Source organism: Notolabrus celidotus, chromosome 1 (genome assembly GCF_009762535.1).
Source record: "Notolabrus celidotus isolate fNotCel1 chromosome 1, fNotCel1.pri, whole genome shotgun sequence".
In the NCBI taxonomy this organism is placed as follows: Eukaryota; Metazoa; Chordata; class Actinopteri; order Labriformes; family Labridae; genus Notolabrus; species Notolabrus celidotus.
The window spans coordinates 15,775,791-15,793,012 of record NC_048272.1 but is presented as its reverse complement, the minus strand read 5'-3'; the positions used below and the strand labels follow the sequence as shown (position 1 = coordinate 15,793,012).

The window sequence follows — 17,222 nt, the reverse complement described above, 5'->3', positions numbered from 1 at the left end:
CGGTGCTGAAATTGCGCGGCCCGCACAGCTCTCCTTGGTAGCGGCAGTACAGCAGCATCTCCTCCAGCTGGTGTCCCAGTCGGTCCAGCAGCTGCAGCATGGACGGCTGGGACTCCCGCGGAGGAGGGAGAAAGTGGTTAAAGTCCAAAATCCGTGACAGTGGTGACCAAGGCGGCTCTTCACCATTGCTCTCTCCTCCGTCGTCCCTCAGAGGGGTGAGCGCCTCTCTCGCCGCGGGTGACACCTGCCAGTTCCTCCCAAAAAGTCCCAGCCACCTCCCCGCGCTGAATATGTCCGTCTTCTTCATGCGTCGGGGCAGCAGCAGGTTCTGGTTGCAGATGGTGACAGCGGGGAAAACAAGTCTTTTTGCGTACACCATGTGCGCCTTGGAGTAGACGGGCGAGGAGAGCAGGTACCGCACTCGGTTCGAGGACCAGGTGAAGAGCAGAGCCAGAGCCGCAAGGAAAGCCAGCAGCCACGCGACCCTCCGCGGGTAGGAGCCGCTGAGGAAGATGTGCCTCAAGCCATGCAAGGTGGTGTGTTTCAGGAACAGCTTCCCAGCTTCGGCGAGGGAGCCCGGTTTCGATTTCGACTCGGACGAGTCGCACTGGCACATTTTGGACGGAGGCTGCTGCCGCTGCTGCGCGCTTTCAGCATGGGTCACATCTCAGTGCATGAGCCTGAACTCGCCTCTGCGCTCTCAGATGGCTGCTGTGTGCCAGAGACTTTGGAGAGAGGAGAGAGAAAAGGAGAGAGAGAGAAAGAGAGGGAGAGAAAAGCGCACGCAGCTCTGCTCGGTCCTCTAATGCGCTCAGCACCAGCTTGTGGATGAGATGGGGGACTATTTTTTCGGTCGCACAGCGCTCCTTGAGCTTGTCCAGTGGGTTGGGCGAAGTTGTTTAGAATTATTAAATGTTTTTCTTTGCAGCAACAGGAGTTTTACAACAAGGTATTATTCCTTCAAAAATACAATCAGTTCAGAAGTAAAGCTGCAGAGACAACGGATTTAGTTACATCCAATTATGTTGTAATTTGAAGATCCTTCTGTTTGCCTTCATATCTTCCCTCTGACTTTTTCCTCTTAGCCTCTCCCTCCACTATCTCTATTCCCTCTCTTTCCTCAGTGCTGTATGGACTCACTAGAAGCTACAAAACAGAACATTTGTCAAGCCAATCACATAGACACACCTAGGCGCTCGCGTGCACGCACACACACACACACATACACACACGCGCGCACGCACACACACACACACACACACACACACACACACACACACACACACACACACACACACACCGCACCTCACACATGCACGGTAATCCCTCCAGGCTCAAGGTTTGTACTGTTCTTCCAAATTGAACTCAGCATCGAAGAAGGTAATGCTGTAGAGGCTGTAGTTGTTCTCATTGCTGCTCCACCAGTTGAATTTTAAATACTGCAGGTCCAAACAAAACGCTCAGAGGGGTTAAGCACCCATTTTGGTGACGCACGAGTGTAAACAAACTGCCGATTATCATTCCCTGCTGTCACTTTCTTTGATGTGTTTCAGTTAAAGATGTTTAAGGGGGTAAAACAAAAAGGTCAAGATACTGCAAGTAAATGAATTCAAATCATGTTTTATGTCTTAGAGCGTTCCCCTGAAGTCCCAAAGAGCCTGAATCAGATTAGATAGGTTTTCTGACCCCGCGGTGCCTCATTTCAGTGCTGTGACAAGGGGAAGCCTGCGTTAGGCAGAGTACAGAGGCTTGAACGCAGCATTGAGGAGCAGTTTGTGAACACCAGCTCTCTCTCTCTTCTGCAGGGAGGATGGTTAAGTGGTGGTTCATGCTTGGTTGGTCATCATCACAAAGTGCTCCCATCCAGAGTAAAAACTCGGCAGCTCTGCTCCTACTTTTGGATGCAGTGTGTGCATGTGTGCAGTCTACGCAAGGTGGAGGAGGTAAGAAGGAAATGACATGAATAAGAGGAGAAGAAGTGCAGGAATGAAGGATATTTTATGATTCAATTTTTCTTGCCTTGGGTTTTTTCTCTTGAAGCGTACATCCTGTTTTATGTAGCTCGGGTACAAACGCAGAAATCACAATGAAAAAATTAAAAAGCAGAGCAGTTGAGCAAGATTATCATAAACTATTCAACTTGTCGGTTAAATGGAAGCTGGAAGCACAACCCAAAAGGTCAAAGGTGAGGAAGGCAATTGGTCTACCTTTTGCCATTCACCTCTTGCTTCAACAAAATGGGCAACATGGACGTAAGGCTGGATTATAGTAACTGCTCAAGACTTTAAAGCTGCTACTGTATGTGTCAGTCTGTATAGCTATCTAGCTATAGTTCTAGTCTTTGCACAGCTAAGCTTGTGTATGCCATCCCTTGCTGTACATCCATCAGTGAAGATGACATCTTGTCATTCTTCTATTTCCCAACTGTAGTGGATTTGGAAAAAAGTGGGCTGCGCTTCTTGGTGAGCCATGGTCGAGTCATCCGAAAGCAGGGCTTACATATGCTCGGCTAATTTCCCCCTGGACCGTTTCACCAACTTTGTCCAGAAAGCTCAGAGCTTTGGTAAACAGCTTCATCTGGCACAAACATACCCCCTTTTTTTGTTGGCTTCTCTGTTTCTTGTTCTGTCTTTCTCCCGCTCTGTTGGATTTTTAGGTGGTCTGTTTTTGATGGACCTTGGGTTTGACATTTGATAATGGACTCTTTGTTCTCCTGTCCCAGAGGCTCCTCCTTTTTTTCTCCCTCTTGTGGATTTTAATTTGGATCTTTTATTCAAAATTTTATACCTGGACTTTGAATGAGAAATCTTTTGATTTGCATTTGTATTAATTAAACATATCTGTCTCCGTTGGATTCTCTGTCCTTGTTAAAATACCAAACCATGAAAGTGCGAACTGACCAAAATCAAAGATCCAGGAGACCATTCTGAAAGTTTTGATTTATTTCATGAACTAAACTGCATGACGGACATTTGGACAAAGGCATCCTTCAAAGTGAGGAGCAACTCTAGCACTGACCAGTCTTCCAGTCTGGGACTTCCCTGGCCATTTTACCTGGTTCATAATTTTGATGCTAGAAGGCTGCAGGTTTAAGGTTCAGACTTCAGAGTAATTTAATCAACTTATTGGGATGGCCACAGTTAGTGGATCTACGCAAAGGATTTACAACATTACACATTTGTTTTTCATGTTGTTGCAAGCCTTCTTTGACAGCGCTGACCTTTACCTCACCCTGTGCTGTGGGAGAACAAACTGCCCAACTAAAGACCAATGAGTTGTGAAACAAGAGTTGATGTGCAAACTCATTGTCCACTCAACCTAATGAGCTTACTAATGGTCAGAAGAGCTTTATTTTCCTTCCTAGACAACTTTTAATTAAACAAAATGAGGTTTAGTGGGGAACTGAAGGCCAGAGTTTGAAGTAAACAGATCAGAAGAGAGAATACAGAGAGGAGTGGTGAAAGCTGTTACATTTGGCTAGCACTAACCAGCAGTTCACCGGCGAGCCCTGTGGAATACTTCATCACAGAGCTCACACAGACATTATTTTTAAGTTTGGCAGATTGATGATGCTTTATCAATTTCCAGTGTTGAACTTTTGCTGATTTCAGCTGGTTGTTCTGTGACAGGTGGTGTTGGAACCTAAATGCAGCACATGTGAACCCAGGACTTGCATGTAACGTCTCTTACGGGAAGTCTTAACCGGCACAGTAGAAGTTTGATTACTGATGGGGAGCAGGTGTGAACACAGGTGACCTGAGCTGACTGATGAGGGGGGCGTGACTCTGCAAGATTTCACCACCTATATCACTGTTGTTGTTTAACATTGGCTGTAGATTACAAAGTTAGACTTCAGTTCTCATCTATAAAAAAACCCCACTTGCTCAGATTTTACATTTTCCTTGCTGGTCTTCATTAACAGGAGAAACTACTTTTGAACCAGGCTGTAAACATGTTTATGATTGCTTCAAATATCGTGTGTATGTGGTTTCTGGTGTTTCTGCAGCCAGCCTCAAGTGGACGCTCGATGAACTGCAGTTTTTAGCCCTTCCGCATTGGCTTCATATTTTAAGACTAGAGGTTGCCGCTTGGTTTGAGCATTGTGTCCTACCAGTCAATATGAGACTTGTATCTCTGTGGTGCAGCCGAACAATGCCACAATGTACATTTTGAACCAGCTGTGTGATGTAGTTTGGACCTAGCACCATGACATAATAGCTGTAACAGCTCATCAGGAAAACAGAAAAAACACAGGAACTGACTATTCACTTAACACTAGAGAGTCATAGCAACAGCTTGACTCAAGGACAGAGAAAACAGAACAATAAGATGCAAGAGGATTTCCACTCACTGATCCATCGCCTAATGTGCAGGTATAAGGAATTGGCCTTTCCCTTGTTTGTTGCACATGTGTCAAATGAAACTGACTGTTTTTATGTTTGACTATTACTCTGCATAGTGTGATCTAGTGTGCTGCATCATAAGTATGTTATGGTCTGATTGTGTATTGTTAGTAGCGCTGGATTTTATGTTTTACATCTGGAGCTCTGCACCAAACAAGTCTCCCGTGCAGGGTAATAAAGTTGATCTAAATCTGAATCTGCACGATGTTCATCCACAGCCATGATCTCTACACTCCTACTTTTCTGCCTCACTACATAAAGGTCACATCACACTTCCTACATTGGTGTTATTCTTAGTGATACTGGGCTGCTTTTTAGTCCAGTTGATGCTTCACCCACCCACAGGCTCCATGACACTGCACACACAGCGTACATGATTTGAGAGTTAAGCATTACTAGGAGCAGATGAGATCACACAACCAGCTGCAGTTTAATCACCGTCCAATGTACGGGGTTCACAGAAGATGCCGCCTTCGTACGCAGACATTCTCACTCTCTTCTCTGCGATGCATTCCTACACACGTCATGATGTCTCTTCTGAGGGCGATCAGGTCGTCATCTGGTGTGATTACTCATGATTTAACGAGTGAGGGTGTCATGGGGAATAGTTACATGTTGGCTTCACATGGAGATACCACAATTACATATTCAAGAGATGCACCATGGGAATCAAGACATGATTGATTGAGCATTGTTACGTGCCAGGCATGGTTTGCTGCATGACTGAAATAACATGTTGGAGAGAGCGTGCTCACAAGGAAAGAGAAAATTAACCTCTTTTTTTTCAATACAGTGCAAAGAGTAGGCGCAGAAGCATGAGTGTTTGGTGCATGTAAAGACTATTTGTACCTTTTGTTTATAAAAATGGTGGGTGGTATATCAGAATTCACCAGAGATGGATCCTGACACTTGTGGCATTTAACAGCATTTGTTCTACCCCATTTCCCCGGTCAGCTAATCAACAGAGAGAGAGACATATCGGAGGAGAGCCTCTGTGCAACAAAGCTAATCCGTCTGGGTGAAGGGATAATGATGTACTGGCTTGACAGAGAAACACAAGCCCACAGCAAGTGTACCAACAACAGAATAACAAATGCATGCTGCTGTGAAACTGCAGTTAAAGAGTTTCACTAATGAACCTGTTATGAAAGCAAACAGGGATATTTGTTAGGGGACTGAGGGAACATATCTTCGGTCTGAGACGACTAACTACTCTGTGTTTGATTGACTGTTACATAAATCATAGCTTTATTAAAGGATGACGGCTGAGACACTATTTCAAATACACCTTGACTGCTTTAATCAATAGTTAGGATAAAAAAAAAGAAAACAAATCTTGTAATAAACAGCTGTTTTCTTGATTAGAACTACCCAGAAAAATATGGCTTATTGATTTTCAGTGCTTTGTATACTCCCTGAGCAGAACTTGGAATAATTATCACAGTTAACTTTCTTTCATAAAAGAAATGCAGCTCTCAGTGCTCAATTATAGGGAAATTAATTACAAAGAGTGCGTGGAATGAAAGTAGACAGAGAATGAACAAAGTAACGGGGAAAGGATGCTGCAATTAATGTAAAATAATAATGCATATGACGTCACTTCAAGATGGAAGCAAAATGAAGATAAAAGTGGAATACACAGAGTGGATCAAATAAAATACAACGGACTTCCGGTTGGTGGCCGCATGGAGTAGACGCAGCTTGGCATCGCTCCTGCCCGTTCTCATCTTTTACTCCTTATACCAACATATCACAACCTCTAGGGATAGTTTTGCATTGTTAATTTAATTTGAAAGGGTAATTTGTCGAAAATGGCTTCAAAGGGTGGTAAATCTTCGAAGAAAGACGACTCATCTTCGGCAGCTAGCTTAACTGTTGATGCTATCACAGTACTACTCGAGCAGCACCGCGAAGCTCAGGCTGCGGACTTCAAAACATCTTTCGGCCTGTTGGAGACCAAGTTTGACCAAGTCCGGTTTCAAGTGGAGGATCATGGCCAGCGCTTGGCTTCTCTCGAGCTCGCTTCGGACGACCTGAGCCAACGTGTCAGTGAGTTAGAAAAGTACCTGTTCGAGCCTGCGAGACAACAACTCTAAACTACAGACCAAAGTTACCGACCTGGAGGGCCGCAGCAGGAGGCAAAACCTACGGATCCTGGGTCTGGCGGAATGCACGGAGGGTGTGCGCCCCTCGGAGTTCTTTTCTGACATGCTGTGCGAGGTGTTTGGGAAGGAGACGCTCCCGTCTCCACCGGAGATCGACAGAGCCCACCGCTCGTTGGCCGCCAAACTGGCTCCAGGGCAGAGACCGCGCCCAGTGATACTCCGACTGTACCGCTACAAGACTAAAGATCTCCTGATTCGTGAGGCCCGACGGCGAGGGAGGCTGGAATATCGTGGTCAGCGGATCCGTGTGGTCCAGGACTACAGCCCTGAAGTCCAGAGCTAGCGCGCCGAATACAGAGAAGTGATGACCGAGCTGTATAAGCGAGGGCTCATGCCGTCTCTGCTGTACCCTGCCCGGCTCCGCATCACCTTATCCAGCGGAGACAAGACGTGGCTGCGCTCAGCAGACGAGGCACGGGAGTACATCAGAGGTCTTCCTTCACCCTCTCAGTCTTCGTGATTCAACTGTTTGGTGACTTTTCTTGTCTGGCACCGGTCTCTCTCACCGCACTTTTATGCGCACTGAGTGGCGAGAGCCACGCGGACCTCGCCGGGACAGGTGCGGTAAACATTCTAAACACTTGGACACTGTGCGTGAGTACTACCTTCAACAATTAACTGCTGGCTGGATCCTGTGCTGGATAGGTCCTCCTCCAATCCTGGGACAATGAGTAGATCAGCTTCCCTTATTCAGTCCTTTCTATCTATTATGCTGTGTCTGACGTTTGGCGTTGTCTCCATCCGAGCGGAAGAGATTACTCTTTTTTCTCACACGTTCATCATACATTTTCAAGGACTGATTACTTCCTTATTGACAATCAGCTGCTACCGCTCGCTCGCTCCTGCGACTACAAGAGCATAGTGATCTCAGACCACGCTCCTGTTGTTCTTTCTCTGGCTCTCCCCGGTCTCCCCCAAACAAAAAGACATTGGCGATTTAATTCCACCTTATTGTCAGATAGTGATTTTGTGAAATTTATGGAGGAACAGATAACTTTTTATTTCCACACAAACACGTCACCTGAGACCTCCAGTTTGGTTGTTTGGGATGCTTTAAAAGCTTACCTCAGAGGTCAAATTATATCCTACTCTGCAAAGATGAAGCAGAGGGCCAGCAAAGAAAGGCAAGATCTAATCGACCAAATTAAAGCTATAGACCAGCAATATGCTCAACTTAAAGATCCAAAACTTTAGAAATTACGAACCGAACTCCAGACCAAACATGATCTCCTCTCAACACACCAAGTTGAACGACAACTCCTTAACAGTAAAAGCTTGTTTTACATTCATGGTGACAAATCTAGTAAACTGCTAGTGAACCAGCTGAGAGGACTTAAGGCAAAACAGTTTATATCTGAAATACGCACAGCAGACGGGAGTCTAACCTCTGACCACTCCAAAATAAACAAAAGGTTCAGGAATTTCTATTCTCAGCTTTATATTTCTGAATCCCCAACTGACAGCACATTAGCAGATAACTTTTTGAATAGTTTAAATATCCCCATGATCTCCTCCGATAGCAAAGCAAAACTAGATGAGTCTATATCACCAGAGGAAATAGCTGCAGCCATCTCCTCGCTGCAATCCGAGAAATCTCCTGGACCTGATGGGTTCCTCGATTGCTTACTTCTCAACTTTGTGCCTTGTGCTCTCGGATTCGTTAAAGCAAGGTAAACTCCCAACATCATTTAGTGAAGCATGTATTACGTTAATTTAAAAAAAAGGCAAGGACCCGACGGAGTGCTCCTCCTACAGACCAATCTCTCTACTATATGTTGATGTTAAGATTCTGGCAAAGGTTTTGTCCCGTAGGTTGGAGAACATCCTTCCATCAATTATATCTGAGGATCAAACTGGCTTTGTCAAAAATCGCCAATCATACTTTAATATACGTCGTCTACTCAATATCCTGTACTCCTCCTCTGACGCAGTACCGGAGTGTGTCCTCTCCTTAGATGCGGAGAAAGCGTTCGACCCTGGAACCCCTGGCGATTGCCCTGCGTAGCTGTTCGGACATACATGGCATCTGGAGGGACGGTGTCGAACATAAGGTTTCCCTTTACGCGGATGACCTTTTAGTTCTTTTATCACAACCAGTCTCTTCTCTGCCTCCCACACTTTCATTACTTTCTCAATTTGGACGGTTCTCAGGTTACAAGCTAAATCTACATAAGGGGACTGCTGGGTTATGAGGGATGGGTTTTGTGTTAGAACCAGCTGATCTCATCGTGCAGTTTTCTGTGTACATTTGTCTATTTGTTTTTGTGTGAAGATCCATAAAAATGATTGAAGTAAAAATTAAATACAACACCACAATGTGAGATATTGGGAATAAAAGCAGAAGTGTGAAGCAAACTGCAGAGAGAGAGAGAGAGAGAGAGAGAGAGAGAGAGAGAGAGAGAGAGAGAGAGAGAGAGTTCCCTTTATCACAAAAGTCAAAGCTACTTTAAGGCTTAAAGGAAAAAGATACATTTGCAGCTTCTTTTTAGTATTTAGTGAGCTGGATTCCCTGATATCTAGAGGTGGCGTGCTCCATAGATTTTGGGGGCACAAGCAAGAAAGGTTCAATGCACAATTCTCTTTGGGCTGTCGCTGGGAACTTCCAATAAAGCTGCAGCTAATGACTGCAGTGGGCTTCAAGGCAAATACTTGAAGGGATTTCTTGTTGATTATAAACACTCCTTTTTTCCAACTTTGGGATTTAGTATGTAAAATACCTAAAGGTGTTGGTGGTTTTCTCTTTATCTTTGGTATGCTACTGCAAACAGCACAGTCAGTTTATGGCTATTTAAGTTTTGATCTTAGTCACGTCCACATTAGGCACTAGACGCACTAGTTAGTAAGTTAGTTGGTTAAACAAGTCATAGATATTTGTATTAACATTAGCCAGAGATGCTGATTTTATGACTTCTTATTATGTCTTACCTCTAATGCAGACACCCGCTAACAGCTGGGTCTGTAGCTGAAGGGTTATTAGCTGTTGCTAAAGTGCCCAGGTATAAACAAGCACAGATTACAGATGGCATTTCCCAGCGCATTGCAGTTTAGCTGTGCTTTGATCAGGCATGTGGATGTTAACCTGCCCGGAGAACCGAAGGCAGGTGGTGTTAGCTCTGCCAACCTTAGTCACACTCAGTAAACCAATCTTATGTTACCAATCCATGTTGAATAAAATGTGTTCAATTTTGACAGTTTGAGTGTCATCTAACTTTTAGACTAGTCGATTTGTCAGGATTTAAATTTCAGTTTAAATGACTACGAACTCGGTCGCCTGCGGACGACCCATCTGACAACAAACTCAGCCACAGATCCTGACAGAAGTCCCCCAAAAACAAATTCAGAGGATGTTTTGGAAAGGGAAACATTTTGAGATGTTTTTTTAGAGTATGATACCCAGTCATATTTTCAAAGACAGAATACATGGTTGAAGCAATGTAGCTGAGCAATGCTGAGGCTGCAGTGTTTCTCTTTTTAATTTGGGCTGACAAGAAGGATTTCAGTTTGATCCTTTTTTGACTTGGAGAAATAATTGCTTATTTATAAATGTGTCTATTTGACAAAAGACCAGTAGAAATGCAGTCCATAGTTGCAGCAGCTGGTTAAGCACAGGTGTAAAGTTGTGGGTCATCTGCACAAGAAGTCACCTGGTGGAAAGGTGGCAGAATTCTGGCTAGAATAATAATGAACCAAGGCAGATACCTTATGCAACCTCAAGTCAGATTTCCTTTTTTCCTAGCACAAAATCTACAAAGACCGATGTTAAACCTTGTCCCTTTGATGTATATTTTGAACCATAGTCAGTAACTCTTCTGAATGATTCAATATTACAGGAAATTGTGCTCAACCCTTGGGTCCAAGAGGACAGGAAGTGAGACCTCATTTTCATCTGTATTTAGTGTGAGGTTGCTTATGATTTTCTGTCACCAGGCTCTGTGCTGTGGCATGTTCAAGAACCTGATTGAAATTCAACAGGGGTAACTTTGGAGTCTACAAAAATGCATGCAAACTTATTTCTTCAAAGACGAACAATTTCACGCATCCCAAAACTGTTGCCTTGAAGGAAAACACACATTTCACTTAACTGTAATCACAGGCAGCCCTATACTCATGTTAAGAGCGTGTATCTCTCTTCTAAACTCATTCCAGTGATGTTATTGAGACAAATCTGTGAGCTTATGAACATAACTCTGATGTGGACTGAAAAACCCGCTTAAAGTGTGTTGGGTACATTTATGGGCACATTTCGGAGAGAAGACCTGTCAGCAGCACTACAATGAAACAAAAAGGGTTGTAATCACGGAAACATTCTCAGTCCACAAATGTCGGTATCCATTACAAATTGATGTTATGAATTTGAAACCCCAGGCCATTGAACAGCACAGAGTATTAGCTGCTTGATCGCCGGGAGCTCATTTGAATAAGAGTAATCAGTAGATGGCTGTTTTTTTTTCTTTCTTTTTTTTAGGGTGGATTTCTGCTTTGACAGTTTCTCTAAATGAGAAAAAGACTTCAATTTCAATCAGTGAAGCCAGTGAAGCAGTGCTTGATTTAAAGCCAACTGGAGATAAATGAAAAGGTAGCGACAGGCACAGAAATTTAATGGCAGCCACTTGACGTCATATCTTATCTGTCTTTTAGCAAACAACTCTGGATTACACCTTTTGGCATGCAGTATGACATACTCGGGGCAGGATTACATGCTGTTTGTTTTAAAACTAGTGTTACAACCAAGATGTCGACTACACCACAGAACTAGCTTCAGATAGTTCAGACCTTTGATATATTCATGTATCGCTCAATGTATTTGCAACCATTTTCAGTGAGTTTATTCTATCATTATTAACATGTGTTAATGTGTCTTCTATTTGTTTTTATGTTTGTCTTTTCCATTTCATCCCCTTTTCCGACACATTCAGCCTTTCATTGGAGAAGATGTCTCAGCATAGTATATAACATATTGCTACTGTATATGCAGACACAGCAGTCAAAGTGCTTTCTGCAATGCATTCAACCATGATTACACAACCACATTTACAAAAGATTACTTTGGCATGTACATTTGTTTGGACCAAGTTGCAGCCTTCATTGTGGAGAACTGCAGCTAAAGCAGAAGTGCAAAAGCACTCCAGTTCCTCAAGTGTCCATTTCAGGCTGGCTTGAAAAGCAGAGGAATCGCCATTAACACCAAGGTTAAAATGCTAATTTTTTACAGCAGAATGAAAAATGCTGTCATCCGTTTTGAAGATATTCAGACTAAGAGTTGTAGATTTGCATAATTATGGGTGTGACTGAGTTGACCAACAGGCTGGAGCTTACAGCCTGCCTCAGCTCCACCTCTTCGTTTGATAGGTGGGTTGACGCTGACTCAGACCAACTTGGACTGAGTCAGCGTTTCCAATATAGTGACAGCCATCGTGCAGCTTCAGAAACCAATGGATGACGTCACTGAGACTATGTCCATGTTTTAGACAGTGTATGGTTCAGACTGGGTTGCATGCAAGTGTGTTGGGGGGGAAAAGGGTCTATATTTACATTTCAGTCAGGGACACTCTCGTCGTAGATTTAACCATTTACTGCCAAATGGAAATACAGTTATGCTTGGCGCTATAGGCTCTGCTTTAGCATTCCTCGGGTTAGCCTGTGCTGGCTTTCCAGGGAGTGCACTGCAAAATCCCCTGCAAGGGTAAAACAGACATTTAGACTAGATAGGAGGAGGCTGGGGTGGAGGAGGCAAAGTTTAACAGACAGTAGCAGAGTGTGGGCAGCAAGGGGATTAGCGTGAGGAAAGAAATGTTTAAATAGACTGTCTTATTGTTAGAATGAGCTGTGATTGGTTGTGTGGATTGGAAACAGTGATTCAAACTGCAGCCTGACAGCAGCTTCGTGTCCTGCATGAACGAACACAAAACTTCAGTTAGTTAATTAATTCATCAGGATTGCAGGAAAACTCCGAAACAGTGACCAAAACACAGCCACCCACTTTGCATTAAATCAGATGGTGATTATTTTTCTCCCAAGCAGTGTTTGCGGTGGTTGTGTGAAGAGGTTTCGAATATTTGGTTAGGCAACAGCAACATCATGATGTAACACAATGTTTATCTGCTTGTGTTGCATTTATAAAGTTAGATTGTATGTCCCCACAGAGCTGTGGATAAACTTGTTGATAAAAGTGAATAAAGAAGCACGCAGTAATTACATAAAAACTACATCACCAGTTGGGTGAGTCAGTGGAACAGAAACTCACAGATCTATAAATGAGGAGTTTTTCAGTGACAGTTATTTTTCTGTGAACGTACTGAGAGGAGCGATATGAACATCATCCTCTGCGTGTGTGAACACTGACGGGTAAATAGACCTTTAGTGTACACATTTACCCGTGTGTCCGACCGCCGAGCTGATGGCAGTGGTTTGTTTGCGAGAGCTCTGCGAAGTCGAGGCTCTCTGCAGTTAATCAAACTGTCACTACAGGGGTGGGGCTTGCAGGTCCGGACCTTGACATGTATTGAGTCAAACGACATGACACAAGGTGAACAACCCCGCCTAGCTCACTTGCCAACCACCTCTCCTGAAAACTCTCTCTTAAATCTACACGGCTGTACAAACTTTACCTCCGTCAGCACCTCTGTTACCTCTGTTTACCCTCTATGCTTACAGTAACAAACCCCCTGTTTATTTGCTGGGACATGAGCACATTGCTATGTCTGCTCTTTGGCCTGCCAATGCTCCAATATTTGTCTTAAAATCTTCAGTCGACCTTCTCGGCTTGCACCCGCCTTTTTTCTCCCCCTTCTTTTCTTCCCTCCTCTCGCTGTGTGATCTTCTTACTTTCTCTGCTGCTGCTGGTTGCTGCTGTCTGTGCTCTGACTCCCACTGAGAATGTTTGGTGCCAAGACATCCACAAGGGAGCAGGCAAAGAGTGATGGAGGAGGGGGTGGGGTATTGAAGAAAAAAGAAGGGTAAAGAAATAAAAGGGGGGTGAAGGCGCAGGGAGCTGCAGCAGCAGTCAGGTTTCTGTAGCTGCAGGGGCTGGCAGAGGAGCAGGTGGAGATTCACAGAGACAATTCTGAGGATAATTGCGTACTTGATCTGCAGTGAGGCCACTTCTCTAAATGCTTCTCAATCTTCTGGGCTGTATAGTGAATTAGAAACTGCAAACTACAAACAGATACGTGCAGCTGTATCATAAAAACAACGTGAGGAATGAGAGTCAGTGGAAGTAAACAAGAGATTGTGAACACAGCTTCGGGTAGCGACACTGAAACAAAGCTGGATATTATAAGATGTTGCTAACAGCACAGAGAACATAAAGAATATGAAGAGACAGATAATTTAAGTGGAGGAAACTGCTGCTGTGTCCTTGGTTTAATGTTGAACTACTTGAAACAGAGTTATACAACCTTATATTATAATTTGAACATAAAAAAATGTCTGTTTCTGATTCTGAAAACCTGTGAGACTGCCACATGTAGAAGCACACAACTAGCTTCACACATGCAGTTAAATGGACTGCACTAAAGTTGTTCTGCACCTTCCTAATCTGAGAAACCTTTAAAAGCTCTTAACACTACATGTCAACATTCACACTTTCATACTGACATCAATACATTGATGGCTATGATCTCTTCTTTAGTGCCCTGCTCAAGAACACTGATACGTGGATGGTAAGAGCCAGGTATCAAATCAATCCTCCAATAAGAGGGCAAACCGCTCTACCTCTGAGCCACATCTGCCCCAATGAGTTCAGTTTAATCATGTTGAGGAGCACTACTCCACTTGTGAAAAGTTTTTCCACTGTCTAAAAAATGGTCATTACAACTCTGTCATTATGGGTCATTAACGTAGTCACAATTGTTCCTGGAGCTCAACCCATAATACCCCATAATACAGGCAAATGCTTGGATAGTTTGGCGTTGCATGCTATGTTTTCGACTATTCATAAAATATCCGAAGCAGCCTTCTGAAATATTTTTGCACGGATGATGAAAAGATGAAAATCATTAAATTTTGAGTACAAAATATGATTGGTTCTTTGCTAAAGTTGTATATTTTTATTGATGTAAGGGCATAAGTAGTTTTTCTTCATGAATGTTTTTTTTATCGCCATATATTTCAGTGTAAAATCATTAAAATGACATTGTATTACATTGTGCCTCTATTGTTTTGAAGTAGTGTACCTAATTTTTGCACACAAAATGTCACCCATATATTATCTATACCACTTATTCTTAGAGGATGCTGGAGGGACTGAGGCCCATCCCATCCCAGCTGACATTGGGGCAAGAGGCCCGGAAAGGTTACCAGTCAATCACAGAGCTGACACATACACAGACAACCCCAATCCTCACATCTACAGCCAATTTGAAGTCACCACTGGACCTGCAATCCATGTATTTGGATTGCGGAAAGAAAATATGGTACTTGAAGAAAACGCAGCAGGCATAAAGAGAACATAATAACTGGCACTGTACACAGAGAGATCCCAGCTGGCAAGATCTTTAAAAAGCCTATGTTGACCCATTTTTCAGTAATTGTACATTAGAAAACTAGAAATGGTTTTCAGGCACAGCGTGAGGCCTTTGAGCTTTTTGAACCAGTGGGTAAGGACCTGTCTTGGGAAATTGCTGCCTTAAAGACCTTTCAAAAAATAGAGAGCAGTAATATGTCTACAGAAAATAATCAGTCAACTAATTTACATTTTCATAGAACCAAATAAAAACAAAACTCATCTCATGAAACTCACAGTAAGAGCTGTTCTAGACTATAACCTTAGTTAAACAATTTACAGAGACCCAATATAAATCCACCAACGAGCATGTACTTGACAACAGAGGCAAGGGAAAAAGTTCCTTTTAACAAGCAGAGACCTCAACCAGACTCACTGCTGGCCAGTATGTAACAATACCTTGCGAGGTAGTTGAAAACCAGTACACACAAAAGGATTATTCTTGAATTTCCCCGTGTGGGACGAGTAAAGGAATCTCTTATCTTGAATCTCTTATTATTTAAATTGGTGAGATGAGAAATGAACTGTGAGACTCTTTACAAACAGCAGATGGAGCTATCTGCCATCACCACTCGGTCTCTTACTGCTAACAGCTGAATTAATTGTACAGACATGGCAAAAGGGGAAGACTTTGTAGTTGGGTATGCATCAGCAGACACCTGGGCAACCAACTAAAGTGTATTTACTGACCATTTTACCATTCTTTGATCAATAAACTCTCTACTTTGTGTGTGTGTGTCATGAGTTGCGTGTCCACAATTACGTGGGTTACGAAAGGTTAAAAAAGAGACAAGGACAGCGTTATGACAACCAATGAGCTTATGCCTCTTAATGGGTGCTACACTTCTTACTGTTGATCACTTTTCAGCTATTTTCATTAACTTATCCATAATATCAACATCAAGTGGAAGTACTGTTGCGTCCTTTCAAAATAAAAGCATGTTTTTGTCAAAACATGAAACCCGAGCACAAGTCAGAGGTGAATCAATTAATCACTCTAAAGTTGAAATATATACTAAGTTACTTTCACTTTAAAAGTTATGAAGAAATGTTTTGTGAACCCAGCACTGTGAATCATATCCTGAGCTGTATTGTTACATCCCTAGTTGACAGTCATCTGCCTCCAGCCACAGAACAGGTAGCTTGCATGTGGTAATAATTCATCGTATACAAAGCTACTTTGGACAGGAGGATCTCGAGAGCCTCTTTTTCATGTTATGAAAGATGTGAAATTTGGCAGCAGCACCAGGTATGACACATCACTGCATTAACCTGAAAAGGATTGAGGATTTAACTGTGTAAGTACCTTGGCGGGATGCATCAGATTTATATTTACAGCGCTGTGGGCAGCAGGAGTGTCCCTGCCCGCACAGGGAAACACTGGATGACACCACTTCTTCATCCTGGCAGCAACATGACAGCTGGGCTGGGATGAGTCCGGGAAAGGGGAAATGGAACTGATGAATGACTTTCAGGGTACGGCCGCTAGCTATAGCAAACAGTCTTCTGGTCCCCACAGGCCTGATGCCTCCTATTTGGCGCTCAGGGAGAAAAGAATGAATGGCCCTTTGTGGAATAAATGCTCCTTCTCTTACTGACATTCACCAATGAATCCGTCTAGTAAAGCTACATCCATCTATTTGCTTTATTAGTGGTGTGGAGGTGAGTCTCTTGTGCAGGTGTTGTCATAATCCCACACAAGAGTGGTGATATAAGGAATGTGAAAATGTGGAGGCCAAAGCTACTTCAGAAGGATTCAAAAATGTGTGCAGTTATTTATCAAGTTGTAACACTGAAATAAACAGAAAAGAAGAAAATAGATTTCAGGGACAGTCGTCATTTTGCCAATCCTTTCTCTGCAGTAAGATGATAGTTTTCAGTCTCACTCTCATGGTGGCTGTGCCTTCTACATGAAGATAGACTCAAAATTTTTTTTTTTGGTGGAGTTTTGTGTGTGTGTGTGTGTGTGTCTTTGTGTATTAAAAGTTAGCTCCAACTTTTTATCTAATTTGGTTCAGAGATATTCTGGCTCTAGCTCTCAACTTAATGCACTAATATTACTTAGCCTTGATATCATGTAAATACAGAAATAATGCATATATACTGTTTATATTTTTTAAGTTATGTTTTTGGCTTTTACACCTTTATTTT

General features: G+C 43.1%; 1 protein-coding gene across 3 annotated transcripts in view; it reads right to left on the bottom strand.

The window, feature by feature from the left end:
• asic1b (acid-sensing (proton-gated) ion channel 1b) overlaps positions 1-17,222 on the bottom strand; it is a 245,877-nt gene that overhangs the window by 40,564 nt on the left and 188,091 nt on the right. The window contains exon 1 of one of the 3 annotated variants that reach the window (XM_034690044.1): positions 2-1,722. The exons of the other annotated variants lie outside the window; for them this stretch is intronic. Within the exon in view, the coding sequence (XP_034545935.1) occupies positions 2-616 (615 nt within the window). The 5' untranslated portion in view covers positions 617-1,722. Of the gene's footprint in view, position 1; positions 1,723-17,222 lie in introns of those variants that run through there. 3 annotated transcript variants of the gene reach the window in all.